Genomic DNA, 17,555 nt, shown 5'->3' with positions numbered 1-17,555 from the left:
AGCATGTCTGTCTCCAAACATTCCCATCTTACACGGACACAAGTTGTGTTGGATCCGTGGCCCCCACTCGGCTCCAGGATGACCTCATCTTAACTATCCTACTTGAAACAATCCCATTTCCAAACAAGGTCACATCCCGGGGTTCTGGGGATTAGGACTTCAACATATGAATGGGTGGGAGGGGACACATACTTCAACTCATCACAACTGCTGAAAAGAAAAAGAAAAAAAGGACGCCAAAGGATTAATGACCCAAGGAAGGGAGCTGTTTACTTCTCTCTCGTGTAGCGATCGGTGGGTGTCCCAGGTCAGCAGGTGGCTGTGTCCCTTTCAGTCACTCATAGACCCAAGTTTACTGCATCTTGTTTCTCACTCATTTTACAGGACCTTGTCCTCGTCTATAAGATCAAAGCTGTGACCGCTAGATTACAAAACCCAGGAAACACAAGGGAGGCAACCCCATCCTCAAGTGCTACCGTCTGCTTTTCACCATCCACACTGGGATACAACAGCTGCAACAGACGCCACGGCACGGAACACCGCTGGCCCACCGTGATTCTGTCGTTACAGAAACCGAAGAGAATGAGTTTTCACAGAGAGCGAGCAGTTCACATTCCATCCCTCTGGCCACCGAATATATGAAAGCCCACACCTTCCCAGCATGGAATGCGTGCACAGCCCTCTCCAAAGAAGGCAACTTGACGTCCCACCCAGAGGTGCATCCGTCTCAGAGCCCAAACGCTCTGGCTGTCACATGGTTTTCTTCATTCGTTAGGTCTACATTTAGCTCTCATGCTCTAATAAGTTGAAAATGAAAATCACTTTAGGTGGGGCGGGTGGCTCACGCCTGTAACACTAGCACTTTGGGAGGCCACAGCAGGAGGATTGCTTTAGTCCAGAAGTGTGAGACCAGCCTGGGTAACATAGCAAGACCTCATCTCTACAAAAATACAACACTTAGCCAGAAGTGGTGGCACACACCGGTAGTCCCAGCTACGTGAGAGGGTGAGGCAGGAGACTTGCTTGAGCCCAGGAAGTCAAGGCTGTAGTGAGCCTTGATCGTGCCACTGCACTCCAGGATGAGTCACAGAACAAGACCCCGACTCCAAATAAATCCATTTATCTGGCCCTCTCTTCATCCAGTGCACAATATTGGGTCAGTCGCTGGCCCACAGGAATGATCAGACCGCAGGATTTACTTTAAATTCCCTTCATGAGCGAGTGTGGTGGCTAACACCTGTCATCCCAGCACTTTGGGAGGTGTAGGTGAGAGGACTGCCTGAGCCCAGGGGTTCAAGACAAGCCTGGGGAATATAGTGAGACCTTGTCTGTACAATAAAAAAAAATTAGCCAGGCATGGTGGTACGTACCTGTAGTCCCAGCTACTTGGAAGGCTGCGGCAGAAGGATCACCTGAGCCAAGCAGGTCGAAGCTGTGGTAGCCGTGAGTGTGCCCCTGCACTCCAGCCTGGGTGACAGAGTGAGACTCCATCTCAAAAAAAAAAAAAAGGCCAGGCGCCGTGGCTCTCGCCTGTCATCCGGGTACTTTGGGAGGCAGAGACAAGAGGATTGCCTAAGCCCAGGGGTTTGAGACCAGCCTGGGCAATATGGCAAGACCTTGTCTCTACAATAAATCCAAAAATTACCCAGGATGGCAGACCCTGTGGTTCCAGCTACTTGGAAGGCTGAGGTGGAAGGATTGCCTGAGCCCAGCAAGTCGAGGCTGCGGTGGCCAGGAGCGTGCCACTGCACTGCAGCCTGGGTGACAGAGTGAGAGCCTAATTCAATAAATAAATAAATAAAATAAAAATAGCCAGGCGTGGTGGCTCGTGCCTGTAATACCAGCACTTTGGGCAATGGAGGTAAGAGGATTACCTGAGTCCAGAGGTTTGAGACCAGCCTAGGCAACCTGGTAAGACCCTGTCTCTACGATAAATTGTTTTTAAGAATTAATTTGGCATGGGGGCACGTGCCTGTGGTTCCAGCTACTTGGAGGTGGAAGGATCATCTGAGCCCAGCAGGTCAAGGCTGCAGAGGCCATGAGCATGTCCCTGCACTCCACCCTGGGCAACAGAATGAGACTCCGACTCAAAAATAAAGTAAAAAGAAACTCCCTGCATGTAGCATGGAGTCCTCTGGTGGGCTCTCAGGTCAGCTCTATCATCTTGCTCCTTGTGGTCTCTGGTTTGCCACCTGGGAGGTTCTCTTTGTCCGTTATCTTCCATGGCCACATCTGGAGTGGGTTTCGAGGGGACGTCCTGCTTGGGGACTCCACAGTTATCACAGCCAGACTCCTTTGGTGCAAGTCAGGACCTGGGTACGGTTAAGGCTGAAACACAGGCTGGGCTCTTGGTGTTAAGACAATGCTCTGAAACATTTAGCGAGCTATTTGCTCCCTGTCAGTAACCACACCCAAGATTCTTTCCTCAACATAGCTTGTACATGTCTTGGTTGACCCTGAACTCTCCTCCATGAAGAAAGTGGCTACCTGAGGTCATTTGAAACAAAAGCTGTAGGTGGCAAACCTTGCTCGCTGTAAACCAGTCTCACTGTTGGAGAGGCTGGGTTTGGGGGGTCTCTCTGACTCTTTTGTGGACTTTCATCTGTGGATTCTTCCGTGTCTGTCTGCAAATCATTCAAATTCTTTCCCACCGAGTCCATATCACTCTTGGAATATTCTGCCAAAAGCAGCAAGGAACAATCAACTCCCAACAGTATTCCGTCTCTTTCTAATCACCTCATCTGGAGATGAGCACAATCGCTGTTTGAACTGTGTTCCTGACTCTTCGGATCACAGTTTCGCAAAATGTTGTCCCTTGACCAAAGTCGATGTCCAGCTCTCCAGCCTGAAACATCTGTTTCCTCACAGCCCAGTCATCTAATCCTGTGGCTGCACCCCACTTCTGGAACTGATTACTGTATTTGTTAGGACAAAAGTCTAAGCTCCAGACAAAGGAAAAGAAAGGTCCAGGATGCAAAACTTCAAGTAAAACAGTTTACTTATCACCAATCTCTGCTTCATGTGGTCAGTGAGGGGCCCAAGTTCCTTCGATGTGATTCCTGTCAGAAATGGTTTTATCAGCAGTCTGCTCATGGGAAGGCCACATGAGGCTGACATTTCAACTGTGGCACTGTGCCCTCTCTGCTGCCCCACTCTGCACCTGGTCAGAAAGGCGGCAGCCAAGGTGAGTGACAGCAGAGGTGGGAGACCTTGGTGACCGCTGGCATCCCAGAGACGTAGATGTCAAAATCCAGGAAGGATCTAAGATCTTACCCTACCCGCAAGAGCTGCCAATTTATGTCTTTAATTGGCGAACGATTTAACAAATCCGTGGGGTACACGGTGATGCCTCAGTGCACAGAACAGTGATCAGATCAGGACGATTAATATCCCCGCCACTTAGACATGCATCATTTTTTTTTCTGAGTCAGAGTTTCACTCTGTCATGCAGGCTGGAGTGCAGGGGCATGCTCACGGCCACCGCAACCTCGAGCTGCTGGGCTAAGGCGATCCTTCCGCCTCAGCCTTCCAAGTAGCTATAAGTACAGGCGTGCATCTAATTTTTGGATTTATTGTAGAGACAAGGTCTTGCCAAGTTGCCCAGGCTGCTCTCGAACCCATGGGTTCAGGGAATCCGCTCACGTCTGGCTCCCAAAGTGCTAGGATGAGGACCCCTTATTGATAAAAATGCTCAAACATCTAGGCATAGATGGAACATACCTCAAAATAGTAAAAAGTCATCTACGAGAAACCCACAGCCAGCATACTGCTAAACAGAAAAAAATTGGAACTATTTCCTCTGAAAACCGGAACAAGACAAGGATGTCCACTCACCCCTCCTTTTCAGCATAGTTTTGGAAGTCCGAGCTAGAGCAATCAGACAAGTGAAGGAGATCAGGGGTATCCAAATAGGAAAAGAGGAATTCGAGTTATCTCTCTTTGCAGACAACATGATTCTATACCTCAAAAACCCAAGAGAAGCTACCAAAAACCTCCTTGCACTGAAAAGGACTTTGGCAAAGACTCACGTATAAAATAAATGTGCAAAAGACAGTCGCATTTCTATTTTATTTTTATTTTTTTGAGTTGGAGTCTCACTCTGTCACCCAGACTGGAGTGCAGTGGCCGCTCTCGGCCACCGCAGCCTCGACCCGCTGGGCTCTGGCGATCCTTCCGCCTCAGCTTTCCAAGTAGCCGGAATTACAGGCATGCGCTACCATGCCCGGTTGGTTTTTAGATTTATTGTAGAGATGAGGTCTTGCCAAGTTGCCCAGGCGGGTCTCGAACCTGCAGGTTCAGGCAATCCACTCACCTCAGCCTCCCAAAGGCGCGGGATTACAGGCTGAGCCACCGAGCCGGCTGATAGTTACATTTCTAAAAACCAACAATAAACAAACAGAAACCCAAATAAAAAGTACAATCCATTCACAATAACCACACAAAAAAATTAAATACCTTGGCATCTTCCTAACCAGAGACGTGAAAGATATTTACAACGAAAACTACAAAACACTGATCAAAGAAATCAGAGATGACACAAATGTAAGAATATTTCATGCTCACGGATTGGAAGAATCAACATTGTTAAGATATCCATCCTACCCAAGGCAATCTACAGATTTAGTGCAATACCCATTAAATTTCCAGCAACATTCTTCTCAGACCTGAAAATGACTATATGGGAATTCATATGGAAACATAAATGACCACAAATAGCCAAAACAATCCTCAGCAAAAAAAAAGCAGAAGGTGTCACACTTCCAGGCTTTAAACTTTATTATAAAGCTACAATAATCAAAACAGCCTGGTACTGGTAGAAGAACAGGCATATAGGCCAATGAACAGGATGGAGATTCCTGAAGCAAAACCCTAATTTGTCAACCAACTCATCTTTGACAAAGTCTCCACCACCAACCACTGGGGAGAGGAGAACCTATTCAGTAAATGAGTAAATGGGAAAACTGGCTGACTACATGCAGATTAAAAGAAGACCCCTACTTATTACACAAAAATCAACTCTAAATGAATCAAAGAGCTAAACATAAAACCTTAAAAACTAGAAGAACCTTAGAAAATGCAGGAGACACCCTTATGGAAATTGAAACTGGCAACCAACTCCTGATCAAAACCCCAAGTGCCCAGGCCATAAGAGATAAGATAGACAAGTGGGACCTCATCAAACTGACAAGCTTCTGTAAAGCCAAAGAAACCGACAAGAGAGCAAAGAGACAGCCCACAGACTGGGAAAAATTACTTGCCAACTGTATGTCTGACAAAGGTCTAACATCTAGGATCTACAAGGAACTCAAACATACCGAAAAGAAAAAAACAAACTGCCCAATTACAAAGTGGGCAAAAGATATGAACAGACACTTCTCAAAGGAAACATACGAGCAGCCAACATACATGAAAAAATGCTCAGCCTCACTAGTCATCAAAGAAATGCAAATTAAAACCACACTGAGATACCACCTAACTCCAGTCAGGATGGCCATCATCAATAGCTCAAAAAACAACAGATGTCGGAGAGGATATGGGAAAAAGGAAACACTTCTACACTGTTGGTGGGAGTACAAACTAGTACAACCTCTATGGGAAGCTGTTTGGCAATTCCTGAAAGATCTAAAAATCAACCTTCCAAACGATCCCCCAATCCCTCTACTGGGGATATACCCAGAGCAACTCAAATCATTCTATGAAAAAGATACCTGTGCACGCATGCTTACTGCAACATTATTTACAATAGCAAAAACATGGAACCAACCGTGCTGCCCATCAAAAGAGGGCGAGATTTAAAAAATGTGGTACATATACATGATGGAATATTATGCAGCCATAAAGAGGGACACAATTAGGAATCTCACAGCAACTTGGATGGACTTAGAGTCTATAATACCGAGTGATCTATCGCAAAAACAAAGAACTGAGTATCCCATGTTGTTACTCACAAGCAGACCTCGAATGATTATCGTTAATACTACAAGAAAAGGATTGGCAGTAGCAGGAAACTGCCGGAGTAGGGAGATGGGGGGTGGAGGTGGGATTGGAAGCAGTTGGAATCTGCCAGGGGAGGAAGGTGCACACCTCATCCACAAGGGTACCTGCATAATGAACATTTGTATACCTAACCCTAGATTGTACCCCACATCTTTAAAATAAAAAGCTAAAATAAAATAAAAAGAAAAATATACTTAAATTATTAAATTTTTAAAACAGTGATGGGATGACAGCCGTGAGTCACCACCCCCAGTTATACTATCGTCACTGTTAATGGTCCTGACGAGCCTGTCAAGTTTGTGGCTCTGCCTGTCTTTTGGGGTTCGTAGGCGAGTTCTCTAACCCACTCAGTGTCTTCAGAGTGTGGCCTGGAGACTCCAGGGAGAAACTGGAGCCCTTTCTTCTCCCGCCCCACAACTGTCCTGCCCGTTCCCAGGTAACTCCATACATGAAGCAGCACGGCCAGGGCGGTGAGGTCATGGGTCCCAGGAGTCAGGCACCCTCAGGCTTAGCTCTGTGCCGGCTGGGTGGCCTGGTGAGTGGATTTGTTCTGGGAACCTTCAAGTCCACATGGCAGAGGTACTGGGCAGAGGGTCAGCCATGCCACCACACCGCCCCCACCCTCGCACAGTGCCTGAGGGGGTGTGTGGGTCCCCTGGGTCAGGGCCACCTCCACAACCCTCCTTATCATGTCATTTTTCTGTGTATTCACGGCCACTTTATTTTTTGAGAAAGAGTCTCTCTGTCACCCAGGCTGGAGTGCAGCGGCGCAATCGTGGCTCACAGCAGCCTCGATCTACTGGGCTCAGGTGATCTTCCCACCTCAGCTTCCCAAGCAGCTGAGACTACAGGCATCACCAAGCCCGGCTCTTTTTTTTTTTTTTTTTGGCAGAGGTGCGGTCTCGCTACATTGCCCAGGCTGGTCTTGGGCTTCTGGGCTCAGGTGAGCCTCCCGCCTTGACCTCCCAAAGTGCTGGGATGACAAGCGGGCATCACCGCAGCTGGCCTCAAGGCCATATCCTCTTCATCCTGTTACTCCGTGGAGAAAGACCACAAGGGGCCCAAGCCGAGAACACCTTGGCTCCCCTCTCAGAGCCCAGGACGCTCCCCTGTCCCTGGTCTCTCTCCGCCCACCTCAGCCCGCAGGTGACACACATAGGGACGTGCTGCCCTTGCCCTGCTGTGGTTTCCCCTGCCACCCCCCACCCCTGCACTCCACTCACCTGCCCTCAGTCCCCCCACCTGTGACCTCTGCTTATGCCCAACCTCCGCCACCTCCTGCCTTCGAGGCTTTACCCCAATTGCCACATCCTCAGGGAAGCCCTCCCTGACTCTCACCCAAGACTAGACAGATGCCCACATTGTCCATCCCATTGGCATGTCTAGCCTGTCGCCCACCCAGGGCACCCACGGTCCCCTCCACAACAAGACAACATCCTCCTCTGCTGGAGGGAGGGGGATTCCTCCGGCTGCTGAAGTATGGCCCAGCCAGGGGCAGCAGTGCTAGCTAGACACACCCCAGCAGCCTCCACCAGCTCCTGACCTGGCAGGGCAAAGCCCAGCTCCCCTGCCCTCTGAGGCCCCCGTGGGATGGTGCCATCTGTCCGTGGCTGTACCTGGCCTCCAAACACACCCTTCTCAGGACTTCCCTTCTCTGCCTCACTCCCTGCCCCACAGGTGTCTCTTGGAATCAATCCAGAGTAAACGATTTTCCCTAGAAACACTTTTTTTTTTTTTTTGAGTTGAAGTCTCACTCTGTCGCCCAGACTGGAGTGCAGTGGCCGCTCCCGGCCACCGCAGCCTCGACCTGCTGGGCTCCGGCGATCCTTCCACCTCAGCCTTCCAAGTAGCCGGAACTACAGGCGCGCGCTACCACGCCCGGCTAATTTTTTTATTTTTATTGTAGAGATGAGGTCTCGCCAAGTTGCCCAGGCGGGTCTCGAACCCGCGGGCTCAGACAATCCGCTCACCTTGGCCTCCCAAAGCACAGGATTAGAGGCTGAGCCACCGGCCGAAACACTTATTTTGAGTCAGGGCCTTCCTCTGTCACCCAGGCTGGAGTGCAGTGGCATGACCACAGCTCATCACAGTCTCGACCTCCTGGGCTCAGGCGATCCTTCTGCCTCAGCCCCCCGAGTAGCTGGGACTACAGGCATGTACCACCATGCCTGGCTAGTTTGTTTTATTTTTTCGTAGAGATGAGGTTGTGCTATGTTGCCCAGCTAGTCTTGAACTCCTGACCTCAACCCATCGTCCTGCCTTCGCCTCCCAAAGTGCTGGGATTGCAAGTGTGAGCCCCTGTGCCTAGGTTCCTCGAATTCTCGTTCCAGGAGCGATGTCTGGGGGAGCCAGAATTCCGTAATTGCAGTTATCAGCGAACTCAGCCACCGGGCTGGTCGCATCACCAGAGACACATGCTTGCTAAATGCCCCCAAGTCTGTTGGCTGCATGGGGGACAGAGGACAGGATGCGGCGTTCCCTACTGTCCCCAGAGCCCCCCACTGGAGAGCTGCCATGGGGGGGGACACTCACTCCTTCTAAGCTATAAACAGCCGCCCCCGCTGCCTCGTGCCCCGGGCCACATGGTCCGGACAGCTGGGCCAGGGTCCCCAGGGGCCAGAACCCCAGATGACCCATCCCGGTCAGGGCTCCTGGGGGGGTCCCCGGAGCACGGACACAGAGAAGGCGCGAATCCCTCCCAAGGCTGCAGGGCAGGGCCATGAACGGCCAAGTTGGGCAAGGCTGAGGGGTGGGCAGAAAGGGAGCAGCCCCCACCCCCCTCCCCCGTGTGGGATTCCATCTCGGAAAAGCGGCCTGGGGACAACCCTACAAGGCCGGGCAGCTGGCGGGCATCTCCTGTGGGAGGGATCCCTTTCCAGGGCCGCTGGTGTCAGGACCTGAATTAGCCACACCACCTGCAAGGCAGTCCCAGGGGCCCTGGGGAGGGGGTGGAGGCGACCTTGGATGACTCCGCCCAAGATGGCGGGGCAGGGGTTCCAGACCTCTGCCCTAGGGTCCACGTGGCCACTCTGGGCCTCAGCTTCCCCTTGTCCCTGTGGGAAGGGGCTTTGGCTGCAGCTCACTTCTGGAGTTGTCTGTGGAGCCGAAGGCCTGGGTCTGCCCCTCCTTGCCGGGCCGTGAGAAGCCTTGGCGTCCGCGTCCGTGCAGTGGGTGTGAACAGCCTCTGCCTCTGGGGCTGGGGGCACAGGGGTGCGCGAGCGCGGGCTGAGTTGGGTGGGTGGACAGCGCTTCCACATCCACCCGGGGCCTGCGGTCGCGGCTGATGCTCCCCAAGACCCCGTCATCAGAGTCTGCCTGCCGGGAGGGGGTGGAGTGGGGGCAGGACGAAGACCGGAGCGGGGGCTGAGCGGGCCCTGTGGCTCTTGAATGCGAGGAGAATCCAGGGTTCTGAGTGCCTGAAAGCGCTTCTAGAATGTTCTGTCCGCCAGTGCTTTGGGCCCTGCTCCAGCAGGGTGACCCCCTCAGCCGGACCAGGAGCAGCAGACCAGCCTGGGGACAGCGCCGTGGCAAGGCCGGGGGGCTGGACGCTCTCTCAACCTCACCCTCCGCTTCCCAGGGGCTCTGGTCACCTCCCAGCCTCCCCCTTGATCTCACTCCCTCTGCAGCCTTGGGCAGAAAACAGGGAGGCCACCCTGGCTCCACCCCTCCACACAGAAGTCTCAGTGCTGAGCTGGAAGGCCAGGAGTCTGACTGGGAACCCAGGAAGGCTCCTGGAGGAGAGGCCACCTGACCTGGGCTTTGGAGGGTAGACGGATGTTTCCTGGGCAGAGAAGTGTGAGTATGAGAAAGAGAGAGAGAGAAGTTTGAGAGTGTGAGTGTGAGAGTATGAGAGCGTGTGAGCGTAAGCTGGATGCGGTGGCTCACGCCTGTCATCCCAGCACCTTGGGAGGCAGAGGTGAGAGGACTGCCTGAGCCCAGGGATTGGAGACCAGCCTGGGCAACTGGGTGAGACCTCGTCTCTACAATAAATCAAGAAAAATTAACCAGGCGTGGTGGCTCGCGCCTGTGGTTCCAGCTACTTGGAAGGCTGAGGCGGAAGGATCGCCGGAGCCCAGCAGGTGGAGGCTGTGGTGACCGTGATTGTGCACCCCTGTACTCCAGCCTGGGCAAGAGTGACACTCTGGCTCAAAAAAAAAAAAAGAGGATGTGTGAGCGAGAGAGAGCGAGAGGTGATAGTATAAGGGGGTTGCTTATTTTACTTGGAGCCAAGGACTCAGGGGGCCACAGACCAGACCAAGGTACGGGCTGGCCCCACAACCCACAGCCTAAAGTCAGGGCTGGAATCGTGGGGGCTGCAGTGGCTCCTCCTTCCGAGCACGCACTGTGGGGGCTAGGCATGCCAGGAGCTCTGCTGGGTCCAGGGACGCTGCGTGACCAAAGCTTCTGCCGCTGGGCTTGCTGCGGGGAAGGGAGGCACCTGGGCACAGGCCTCACGGGCAAGGCCTGGAGGTGGAAAGAACCGGGACCCCCGGAGGTGAGGAGCCCAGGCAGGGAGCCCATGGCCTAGGCCATCTTCTGTTCCTTGGGGCCTGGGGAGTCATGTCCAGGCTATTAGCAGGGAGTGTAGGCCATGGGCTCTAGGAGGCCGCAAGGGCTTGGGCCTGTCCCGGGTTCCAAGAGAGACAACCCAGATCCTTGACCGACCTTGCCCTGGTGAACTGGAGGCTGTAAGAGCCACAGGGGGCAGGAGAGACAGAGACATGGCAGAGAAGGAGAGAAGCAGAAAGACACAGAGTCTCCAAAAGAGAAACTGAGGGAGAAGATGAGATAGCCACCATACAAAAAGGGGAGGGAGTCATCCAGGAAGGCTCCCTGGGAGCGGCAGCAGGAGACAGGATGGAGACCCGAACCCCCGGCGCACAGCAGGAGGGGGGTCCGGAGCCTCCCACGTCACAGCTCCCGACTCTGGGCCCACCCACAAGTCCTCTTCATCCCTCCCACCACAGATGGGGAAACTGAGGCTGCCTGGAGCATGGATCCTCCCAGGAGCAGCTGTGCCCACGCGCCCACGTGGGACCTGTCACCGGCTTAAAGATGGAAAGGGCTGAGGCCTGGGCTCCTCCCTCTAAGAAAATCCCAGGCCCAAATAAGGCGAGGCCGGGGTGCAGGCAGTGCCAGGTCCCCCAGGAGCAAGTGGCAGCTGGCCCGGCTGGGCCTCTTCCAAACCTCGCCCGAAAGGGCGGCTCCGGGAGGCTATAAGGGCTCCCCTCCGCCCAGCTGCCCACTCGCAGCACCCGCCCGAGCCCGCGCAGCCATGGAGGCCATCAAGAAGAAGATGCAGATGCTGAAGCTGGACAAGGAGAACGCCATTGACCGCGCAGAGCAGGCCGAGGCAGACAAGAAGGCGGCGGAGGACAAGTGCAAGCAGGTGGGCGCCCGTGCCTTCCGGGCGGGGGCGGGCAGGCGCAGGAAAAGGGCAGGGGTCTGTGCTCCCCAGGGCCTTCTGGCCCAACGGGGTGCCGGCTGGAACCGACCTGGCAGGGCCAGTGGAGCCCGGGAAGTGAGGGAGAGACAGGAGGGTGGAGACACCGCTGGGGAGGCAGGGAGGAGCTGCGTGCCCGGGCGCGCTCTCATGTGCAGGTGTGTCTGTGTGGCATCTGTGTGTCTGAGTCCTCGTGTGCATGTGTGCTGCGTGTGTATGTCTGTGACGCCGGTGTTTCTGAGCTCCCGTACGCCCGTGTGCTGCGTGTTTGTGTGTGTGACCACGTCTCTGTCTGTGTGTGCTCGTGTGTTCACGTGTGCTACGTGTGTGTCTGTGTCGTGTGTGTGTGTGTGTGTGTGCTTTCACTGGAGGGCACGTGGAGACTGTGCACGGGGACAGCGTGTGAGACACCGAGTGTGGCTGTCAGGAGGCAGGTGTGAAGGAGTGCAAGTGTGAGTCTGTGTCGTTGGTGTGTTCGGGTGGGGGGGAGACCAGCTGTATGTGCACGTGTGCAAGAGATGGCATGACAGTGACTGTGTCCAGGCACTGTGCGTCTGTGTTGGCACACGTGTCATGTGTGTTGGGGTGTTGTGGGTGTCTGCGGGCAAATGTGTGCGTGCGTGTTTGGGTGAGTCCGTGTGTGTGTGGCTGCTTCTGCAGGCGTGTGCACGTTGAGGTGAGGGTGCAGGGAAGGCCCGCATGTGGGGGGTGACCCTCGCGTGTGGCAGGCCCACCACCCTGACAGGGGGCCGTGTGGGGTGGGGGCCTCGGGCGTGACCTGCGGCCGGGTGGGGAGAGCCCCTGCAGAGCCGGCTCCCCGTGAGGCTCACCCACCCCCAGGGCCACCGCCAAGCCCCCAGACTGCCCAGGACGGCACCCCAGGTCCCCACCTGCCCAGTCCGGGTGCTAGGCCAGCTCACGGCTAAAGGCGGAGGCCCCAGGCCCAGACTGCCACGTTCAAGTGACAGCTCAGCCAGCCGCGGAGCACCCAGAGCCAACACCCTCACACCCTCTCCTCCGTGTCTGGCAGGGAGGTGACCGCGAGGCCTCCCTCTCCGCCCAGGACGGGATTAGAGGTGACTGTGCAGGTGGCGCCCTTGGCCCGGCGCCTGGCACAGAGTAAGCGCTCACTAAGTCCAGCACTACTTCCTGCCCCACCCCACTTCCCCGGAGGCCTCCCCACCCCCCAGCATCCAGGGGCTGCGTGGAGAGTCTGACACATCCGCCTGGGCCAAGCCCCACCTGTGTTCCCTGCCACGAACTTCCTCCGCCTTCCTGTGCCCTTCCCGGGCAAATACAGATGGCCATCCTGGGCTGGGACCTGGCTGCTGGCTTCTGTCCACCATCTGGCCCTCACCACGAGGGCCTCGCCAGAGACTCGGGGAGAACACATTTAAGACTCCAGTTCTTGCTAAGGTGTGAGTGACTGTTACAGCGTCTTTCCCAAAGCAGTTGCAAGTTCAAAAGGAAAAGCTCCTCGAAGCCTTCAGCCAGCTCCTCTAGCTTTGAGGATGAAAGCACAGTCCCCTTCTTCTCTGAGCCCGCCACGTCCTCATCTGCGAAACAGGGACACGCGACACAACGCCTTCTGGCGGCTCCGTGTAGACCCTAAGACACAGAGTTCCAAAGCAGGACCAGAGCCCCTCAGGGTCCCAAGCAGTCCCACCAGGGAACAGAGGCAGGAGGAGGTGAGGATCTCCGCTCGCCTAGGGCACCTGACGCTGCAGGAGGCAGAAAGAGGGGTGTTGGGGCCGGCCTGACCTCGGGGGATCCCGGGGCATCCAGTGTGGGAACAGGACACAGAGGCCCGGCCCGGCCGCTTCCTGTCCACTCCGGGCCCAGGGCAGCAACGTCCTCCGCAACGGCCTTTGCCCCCACATCCTGCCTCAGCCCCACCCACAGGCCCCATCAGCAGGGATGAAGGTGCCCGGGCCGTGTCTCTCCTGGTCATTTTACAGGCAGGGAAACTGAGGCCCCGAGAAGGACCATGAAGGCCCCTGACACACGCCCAGCTCATCAGCTTTCGTGGATACCACCTGCCACGGAGAGTCTGGGGTTGTGCCACGGACCCATTCCACGAGCCTCCTACAGCGCTCTGAGGCTGGAGCCACCGTGACCCCTGGCCCGGGTCCGACTCCAAGGAGCCCCAGGCTTGTGGGTCAAGACTGGGCCAGAGGGAGGCGCAAAGGGAGACTGGGGGGTAGGGGTGGTGAGGGCTCTGCCCAGGCCTCAGGGAGGCCTCAGGGGTGGGGAGAAGCCCATGCTCAACAGAGGGCGCAGCACGGTCTGGAGGGCAACCAACCCGCCTCGCCATCTGGGACCCGGACCTCACCTGTGTGCCCTGTTGCTTTCCCTGCCAGGACTGTTTGCCTTTCTGTAACGTGGTTCCAAGGAGATGGCATCTGCGATGTGCCTGGCACGTTGCTTTTTGTTGTTTTTTTTTTACTCAGAATCTCACTCTGTTGTTGCCCAGGCAGGAGTGCAGTGGCACGCTGCTTGTGGCCACCGCAGCCGCGACCTGCTGGGCTCAGGCAATCCTTCCACCTCGGTCTTGCAAGTAGCTGGAACTACAGGCATCCACCACCACGCCCAACTAATTTTTTGATTTATTGTAGAGATGAGGTCTCGCCAAGTTGCCCAGGCTGGTCTCGAGCCCCATGGGCTCAGGCGATCCTCTCGCCTCTGCCTCCCAAAGGGCTGAGGTGACAAGTGTGAGCCACTGCACCTGGCCTGCCTGGCACATTCTAAATGCCTGGCAGCCCCCTGCCCATTTTATCCCAATGCCCACCTAGTCTCGTACAAATGTCGCCCAGAAAAGTTGCCAAAAAGTCCCAAACCAGCCGGGTGTGGTGGTACACACACCTGCAATCCCAGTTACTTGGGAGGCAGATGTGAGAGGATCATGTGAGCCCAGGAGTTTGAGATTAGCCTGGGCACCACAGTGAGACCCTATCTCGAAAGAAAGAACACAAACAAAAGCAAACCATCTGTATACCTTGATGAGCCCAGTGGTGTCAAATTTGCTCTCACTCTTCCTACATGTTAAGCGGACCCTGTGCCAGGCACATAGCTGGTGCCCAGTAAATGCTGTGATCACAGATTTGGACAGAAGTCGGGTGAACACTGGGTCAAAGTTGACCTGTGAAATATCTTTAAGACAACTGGCTAGCTGGGCACGGGGCTCATGTCTGTCATCCCAGCACTTTGGGAGGTGGAGGTGAGAGGATTACTTGAGCCCGAGATCAGACTGGGCAACAGGGTGAGACCTCATCTCTACAATAAGTCATAAAATTAGCCGGGTGTGGTGGCACGCACCTGTAGTTCCAGCTACCTGGAAGGCTGAGGCAGAAGGATCGCCTGAGCCCAGCAGATGGAGGCTGTGGTGGCCATGAGCGTGCCGCTGTACTCCAGCCTGGGCAACAGAGTGAGACTGGTTAAAAAAAAACAAATACCAACTGGCTGATTTTCTCAGCCAAAGCAGAAGTTCAAAAGCAGTTGTTAGGGTGTTCAGAGACCACGTCTGTGTGTCTGTGTGTGAGCTCTCGTGTGCATGTGTGCTATGTGTATGCGTGTCTGTGTGACCACGTCTGTGTGTCTGTGTGAGCTCTCCTGTACACACGTGCTGTGTGTTTGTGTGTCTATGTGCTCTCATGTACACGTGTGCTGTGTCTGTGTTGTGTGTGTGTGCTCTGCCTGCAGAGCATATGGAGAGTGAGTGTACACGAGGAGAGTATGTGAGACGCCATGTGTGGGTGCAGAAGGCAGGTATGAAGGAGTGTGGGTGTGAGTCTGTGTGTATTTTGCAGCTGGGGAAACTGAGGCTAGGAAAGGAGACAGCGGCCACACAGCTGGGGTTTGGACTTGGGCATCCAGGCTCGCCGTCCACCCTGGAGGTCCTGACCTTGGCCCGGGCTGCTATCAACCTGGGTTGGGCCCTGTCCCTCCCCCAGTTGACCTCAGACATCCTCGGGGTACCCTGGAGATGGCAGACAGGCCAGCTCCCCTCAGCAGCACCTCACAGCCACCCTGGCAGGGCACCTCGGTGACTTCAGCGGAGGCCCTAGCTTCTGCCAAAATCCGCCGCTCCACGCAGGCCCCTCCGCAGGCCCCATGGGTGGCCCGGATGCAACTGCCTCCAGTCAGGGCCCTTGGGGGACAGCGCTGGTGTCACATGCACCCACACTGAGCCCAGGCAGCTCTGCACAGCGTCTCGAGGTAACGGTACCCCCAGCAGGTGCAAAGCTGGTCTGGAAGCCGCAGGCACGGCAGCTTCTGCTTTGGGCAGGAAGGGAAGACCAGCCCGTCAGAGAGGAGGAAGGCAGGCCAGCCTGGGGTGAGGGGCCGGGCCAAGGGCTGCATCTGCATCAGCCTGGGCAGTTGTCACAAAACATCTCAGACCCAGGGCTTAAAGACACGATGCGTCTCGCTCACAGTTCTGGAGGCTGGAAGCCCAGGGTCAAGGCACCATCAGGTCCGGCACCCGGTGAGGGCTCCCTAGCTGGCTTGCAGACAGCTGCCTTCCCGCTGTGTCCTCGTGTGGAGGAGGCTGCCCTAACCCATCATGGGGTCCACCCTCACGCCCTCACATGAGGGCTGGGGGTAGCGGTGCTGGCTGGGAGGTGGCCAGGGCGGAAGGCCCTCACCTCACATGAGGGCTGGGGGTAGCGGTGGGTGGGGATGTGGCTTGTGTTCCATAGGCCTGAGTTTCTCAGGCTGGGGTTGGGGCAGGCTCTCAGAGGAGGAGGAAGGAGGAGCCGGAGGAAGGAAGAGGAAGAGAAAGAGGAAGCAGGAAGAAAGGGGAGAGAGGGGGAAGGGGGAGCACTGGGGAAGAGGGCTTCCACACGTGAGCACAGGGGCGTGCAAGCATTCAGTCTGTGCCAGGTGTACGCTCAAAGTGGGTCCAGATCCCATGCTGTGTGTGCTGGGGAAAGCCACTCTAGCTCTCTGGACCTCGTGCCGGGAGGAAGATGCAGGATGATGAAGCCAGGCTCAGCCCAAGAGCAGGGACATTCTCGGGGGCCAAACCGCCCAAGAGAGTCAGGTCAAGGCCGGACACCACTCGGGCCAGGGCAGGAGGGTGAGGCTGGGGGGGGCGGTGCGGCTGGCGGTGGGCGGGGGTGTGGTTCGTGTTCCACAGGCCTGGGCTTCTCAGACTGGGGTTGCCAGACGCAGAACACACAGCGAGGACTGAAGCTGCGAGGAAAGCAGGGACGTTTCAATGAAAATGAACTCACCAAATAGGCAAAAATGTGCAGGACTCAGCCTGAGCCTTCCCAGAGCAGTCCCTGAGGAGTGGGTACCCCAAGCCACGCCCGCCACCCGCCGTGGGGCTGGGCTCCAGCCCTCCAGGGTCGACAAGACCGTCAGAACCACGGCTCCGTCCATGAGGAGTTTCCCTGGCTGCCAGGGAGGAGGCAGACACCCAGGGACGGGGATGCGGGTCCAGGCCTAGGGAAGGCGACTCCTCCTGCTGCCGGGCCAGGATCGCCAGGAGGCTGCACCCCGGACTGGAGTGCAAGGTGGAGTGTGTGTGTTTCTGGGAAACGCGAGGGACTTCAGTTTCCCCAAGGCTGTCGACTCCGAGAGGACTGGGGACCCCAACAGGTCCCTGGGACCAGGGAGGTGCGAAACCACACCACCAGGTGGCACGGGCAGGGTGGCCCACACTGTGTCATCCCGGCTTCGCAGATGAGGAAACCGAGGCGCAGAGGGGGAGAGAGAGGCCTCTCGCGAACCGGGAGCCGCCCTGCATCTCCGGGTGTGGCCCGGGGCTGACCGTCCCCCCTGTGCCCCAGGTGGAGGAAGAGCTGACGCACCTTCAGAAGAAGCTGAAGGGGACGGAGGATGAGCTGGACAAGTACTCCGAGGACCTGAAGGATGCACAGGAGAAGCTGGAGCTGACGGAGAAGAAGGCCTCTGACGTGCGTGCGTGTGCAGAGGCAGCGGCGAGGGGGGCTCGGGCGGGGGTGGGGGGCAAGGAGGAGGGAAGGGGAGGAAGGGCAGGAGGAGGAGGAAGGAAGAGGAAGAGGAGGGGAGGGAGAAGGAGGAAGGGGAGGAGGAGGAAGGAGGGAGGAGGAAGAAAGAGGAAGGAGGAGGGAGGAAGAGGAGGAGGAGG

The 17,555-nt window shown here is 56.1% G+C and overlaps 1 protein-coding gene across 3 annotated transcripts in view; it reads left to right on the top strand.

The window, feature by feature from the left end:
• The first annotated feature begins 1,500 nt into the window (after positions 1-1,500).
• TPM4 (tropomyosin 4) overlaps positions 1,501-17,555 on the top strand; it is a 35,242-nt gene continuing 19,187 nt past the window's right edge. For 2 of the 3 annotated variants that reach the window (XM_008074001.2, XM_008074009.2), the window contains exons 1-2: positions 11,258-11,386; positions 17,236-17,361. In XM_008074001.2, the coding sequence (XP_008072192.1) occupies positions 11,273-11,386; positions 17,236-17,361 (240 nt within the window). In that variant the 5' untranslated portion in view covers positions 11,258-11,272. Of the gene's footprint in view, positions 1,517-11,257; positions 11,387-17,235; positions 17,362-17,555 lie in introns of those variants that run through there. The other variant, XM_021706676.1, reaches the window with a different exon arrangement.

Source organism: Carlito syrichta, unplaced genomic scaffold (assembly GCF_000164805.1).
Source record: "Carlito syrichta isolate Samal-C Ts95f unplaced genomic scaffold, Tarsius_syrichta-2.0.1 Scaffold115766, whole genome shotgun sequence".
NCBI classification, from domain to species: domain Eukaryota; kingdom Metazoa; phylum Chordata; class Mammalia; order Primates; family Tarsiidae; genus Carlito; species Carlito syrichta.
Note: the sequence above shows the minus strand (reverse complement) of the source record. Positions and strands in the feature narration are given on the sequence as shown.